This window comes from Atta cephalotes (assembly GCF_000143395.1).
Source record: "Atta cephalotes unplaced genomic scaffold scaffold00016, whole genome shotgun sequence".
In the NCBI taxonomy this organism is placed as follows: domain Eukaryota; kingdom Metazoa; phylum Arthropoda; class Insecta; order Hymenoptera; family Formicidae; genus Atta; species Atta cephalotes.
This window is the reverse complement of record NW_012130080.1, coordinates 4,878,618-4,883,060: the sequence shown is the minus strand read 5'-3', so window position 1 is coordinate 4,883,060 and position 4,443 is coordinate 4,878,618. Positions and strand designations below refer to the sequence as shown.

General features: G+C 37.7%; 1 protein-coding gene across 1 annotated transcript in view; it reads right to left on the bottom strand.

The window, feature by feature from the left end:
• Positions 1 to 1,868: 1,868 nt before the first annotated feature.
• LOC105618355 (guanine nucleotide-binding protein G(o) subunit alpha) overlaps positions 1,869 to 4,443 on the bottom strand; it is a 28,181-nt gene continuing 25,606 nt past the window's right edge. The window contains exons 6-9 of the mRNA XM_012199897.1: positions 4,022 to 4,150; positions 3,290 to 3,419; positions 2,145 to 2,298; positions 1,869 to 2,056 (exon numbers count right to left, since the gene is read on the bottom strand). Of these exons, the coding sequence (XP_012055287.1) occupies positions 1,869 to 2,056; positions 2,145 to 2,298; positions 3,290 to 3,419; positions 4,022 to 4,150 (601 nt within the window). The remainder of the gene's footprint in view (positions 2,057 to 2,144; positions 2,299 to 3,289; positions 3,420 to 4,021; positions 4,151 to 4,443) is intronic.

Sequence of the window (4,443 nt, the reverse complement as noted above, 5' to 3'; positions counted from 1 at the left end):
CGGTGGCTCATTTTCTCTCGCCGTATCTTCCCCAACAATTATCGTGTAATAAAATATAACTTATGCGAGATAGCGCCGAGTACAGTACGATTGTGCGCAACGAGATTCTTACTTGTCCTGTCGCAGAAACGCACGTGTTAGTACACGCGCCTAAATGTGAGGTCGTGTGTGCGCACTTTTCCTCGCTCATCCCTCTCTTTTCGTACACTGAACTTAACTATCAGTATTGTCGATACGCCCCGTAGGAAAAAGAAAACAGAAAGGAAGAAAAACGAAGCACTTAGAAAAATACACTCTTAGGATTCGCGAATCGCAGCGCCGCAGCATACGCGTATGCGCAGGATGTCTCAGAAATTGTGTACACACAGGTACGTGTGTTCCTGCTCGAACGCACGGAGCGTCCACGTGAAAATCTTGGATTCACTGTCAGTAAACTAGCGACAATCATTTTTAATCGTAAGAAGTCTCGTTATTTCGCAAAATTTTTTTCCCTCGGTATCCGCGAGTAAGATAACGCGGATTATTCCGCGCGTAGAAATCGCGTAACTTTTCAATTCCCTCATATTCCTACCAGAAAATTTCACCGTACGAACGGATGATTTCAGAGTCGCGAGAATTTCAAGGGTCGACACGTTCTTACATATACTTGGAATTCGTGTACGTGCGCTAAAAGTATACTGTACATGACACTCTGTCGATGATCGTTAATGAAGGGAATAAATTGCTCCATCGTGAAAAATAATTTATGCGCGTGTATGTGCGTATGGATCGACATTTGTGGCTGTAATGTTCCTGTGCTTAGGAATATCCCGCATGCGTAGTATTAACTGCGTAATAATTGCATGACGTATAGAAATGACATGAAATAAAAATAAAAGGATCTATCTATTATATTACGAGAAGTAATCAACTGAGCTTGGAGATACTTCGCGATATCGACACATTGCTCTCTTACAAAATTTGCCGCGTTGTCCTTCAACCACTCTCCGCTTATCAAAATGCAAATCTGAAAAAACGCATGTCAACGCTCTCGAGAGATACGTTCGAACGCGTGCGAATTTGTTCCTCGATGTAAAGGAGAGACATAAGAGAATATATGAACGTGTATATATAAACCGAACTTCAAGTGCGCTTAGTAAAATCTGTGTGCGAAAATTGTGGGAAAAGGTTTCGATTGGTATGCGCGGCGCGCACGCGTAACTCTTCCTCTCTTCCTCCGCGTGGAGCGTCATGGAATGCTCGAGCGTTTCTATAGCGAAACGAGAACGAAGCCGAAAATCGCGGTATAAAATGTGCACGAGCCTCGACGATTCTCAATGGCCAGCTTCGATTAAACGGTCCGCGACCCTCTCAATTTTATACAGTATCCGACTGCTTTCACCGTCGACAATCGGATACAAGTACGATTAACTAAGATCCCTTTCTTCGGCATATATACTAAGATCGTGATATCACCCGCGAAATCGTCGCTTTCAATCTCGTTTTCTGCGACATCTATCCTCTCCAAGGATCCATCAATGGCTCACCATCTCGTTCGTAAAGCACGCATTTCTCTCACAATCGATCGTTCTTTCTCACTGCCTTCGTCAAGGAGCGTGCCGTTTTTCTAAACGACATTACGAACGATTGTCGGCTTCTCAGATTCATTAATATAAGACAAGACAAACTAAACGTTTTGCTACGCTTCTGCATAGCATTGATAACGAAGGGGTCTTCCTCTCTCTTTCTCTCGCTCTCCTTCTCTCTCTCTCGCGTCGGAATAGAACCGAGACGAGCCACGAACCCATTGAAGAATATCGTCCGGCCAGCCATGTCGTGGATAACATTTTCCTCCTCCGTTTGCGCTTAACGTAGAATACAGAATTAGCCTAGTAGAGACCGCAGCCGCGCAGATTATTGGCGATAATGACGTCTGTGACTGCGTCGAACACAAATTGAATGTTGTTCGTGTCGGTGGCACAGGTCGTGTGGCAGTAAATCTCCTTCGTGGTCGACTTGTTCTTCGCTTCGAACTGTGCCTGGATGTATGCAGCCGCTTCACTGTACGCCTGCGCACCTACGACGAGCATTCAACGCCTCGTTAGCTAACATATTTGTAAGATGATAAATTAAAACAATAGCACGTGTTTTAATATATAATTTACCAGCATATTCGGGAAAACAGATTGTGAGAGGAGACTTGCGGATTTTTTCCTCAAAGAGATCCTTCTTGTTCAGGAAGAGGATAATCGAAGTGTCGGTAAACCATTTGTTGTTGCAAATCGAGTCGAACAGCTTTAAGCTTTCTTGCATTCGGTTCTGTAAAACATCAAAAGGATTAGTTACATTCTCGTTTGTTTATATGAGATATTCGTGAATTTCTCTTGACATTCTCATCGTTTTCTCTTCCACAAAACTCTTAGATGCAAAAGGATTATTAATTATAAAGGATTATTAATTAAAGAAAGACTAATCAAGAATTATGTAATATTCACATTGGTATAAATAGCACGAATGATTCAAGCTCGTGATATATGAAACTCGCTCTCCAAACATGATATTATATTTAAAACGATCCTTTTATTAATGCGGACGTGATACACTTATCCCGCGCATAATCAGTATAGGCTACGATGGATTGGTGATACCAATAAGGTACGAGATGTATACGTAATGACAATTAACATTGGTAGGAACGACTACACGCGTATGTCGCATGCGAGTAGAGAGTTCAACGGAACCTTCCCACATGCAGCGACCTCGGCAATTGATCCCTTGATTCCTCGGAGCTTCAGTTACGTGTATATTGTCGCATTCCTAATTTGGACATGATATTCTTCTGACAAATCGCTATACATTCGCTCTATATGTGCATACATCAACCGTGTCCAATGCTGATTATCTCGGATTCTCAATGTAATCGCATGAATGTGCGCTTTTATAGTCGCAATAAGAAGAATCGTCTTTATCATGTCTCGGGGATTAAAAACATGTTGCTTTTTCGCTTCGTTTAATTATATATTTATTTAAAAATGTGATATATTGGTGGCTGTGATAAAAACACCGAGATTCGATGTTTCTTAACTTTTTCTCAATAAAATACTGATTTTATTATATTTTAATGTAACATATAAATAATATTAATGATTTTTCATATATAAATATAAAACACATTAAAATTATAAAAAAGTTTAAATTAGAAATGAGTTAAGTTCAGATCGAACGTATTAATAAATGTTCAATCGAATATCCAAGTAAAAAAAAATGAAACATTATGAATACGCCAGAAAGAATAAATTAGAATATTTACCGTCGTTTCATCCTCGTGCAAGACTTGATCGTATTCGGACATTGCTACGCAGAAAATAATTGCAGTTACATCCTCGAAGCAATGTATCCATTTCTTACGCTCACTCCTCTGACCACCTACATCAAATAATCTAAAAAAAAAAAGACAAAAATAAAATTAATTTTGTTGTTATTTGAGTTTTTTAATTACTATTTTATCAAGATATTATTAGAAAATAATCTTGATAAACAAAATCATGTCAACATCAATGTCTGCAATCGTCACAAGCTTATGCATGTGTCATCTAATTAATTCTTAATCGGCACTTGATATCACTGAGAGATCAGTATGATAGTTTTAATGAAGGAATGATAGTTTTAATTATTTCAACACTCATTTCAACCGCTAATGACACTAATTCGATCCTCTCCGATAAACGGAAAGAAGCATTGGCGCATACGACTCATCGTTCGGCTTCGTTCCAAGTAAATGCTCGAATTATCACAGTAATGACTCATGCGTCGATCATTCATAACGGAGCCGCCTCGCATCTCCAGAGCATCGCGCTCGCTCGCGGAATAAACAAATCGACACATAAATGAAGGATTGATATCGTTATCATGCGCAAAACAATCCTAATTAAAAATCCTAACTCAAATGTAAATTTACAATGCATGATTTATTGTTCTATTTTAATTTAATTTTATAGATTCTTACTTAATTTAACAGAATCGGAATAAAATCTTGACTTACTTGAAATTGAGGTTTTTGAATGAGAAATGGACTTCCACGATTCCTGTCGTTTTTACTCGAGTTCTGAGAATATCCTGTTCCGTTGGCTGGTAATCCCTCGTTCCTAATCGGTCCAAGTCATCCAAGAAGCTATAAAGAACAATGAATTTATAAAAAAAAACGTTGCAGAATTTTAAGATACAAATAATACATTACATTTACATATTTCCATATTCAAAGTATTTCGACAAATTATTATAAATTAATTATCTCGTGTTCCTATATTAATTTGTTCCTATATTAAATATTTTATTTTGTTCTATTTCTTAAAACAATCTCGAAATAATTTTCCTCTTTAATTAATTCCGATTTATTTATTTTTACGAATTATTTTTTCGTATATATATATATATATATATATATATATATATATATATATATAT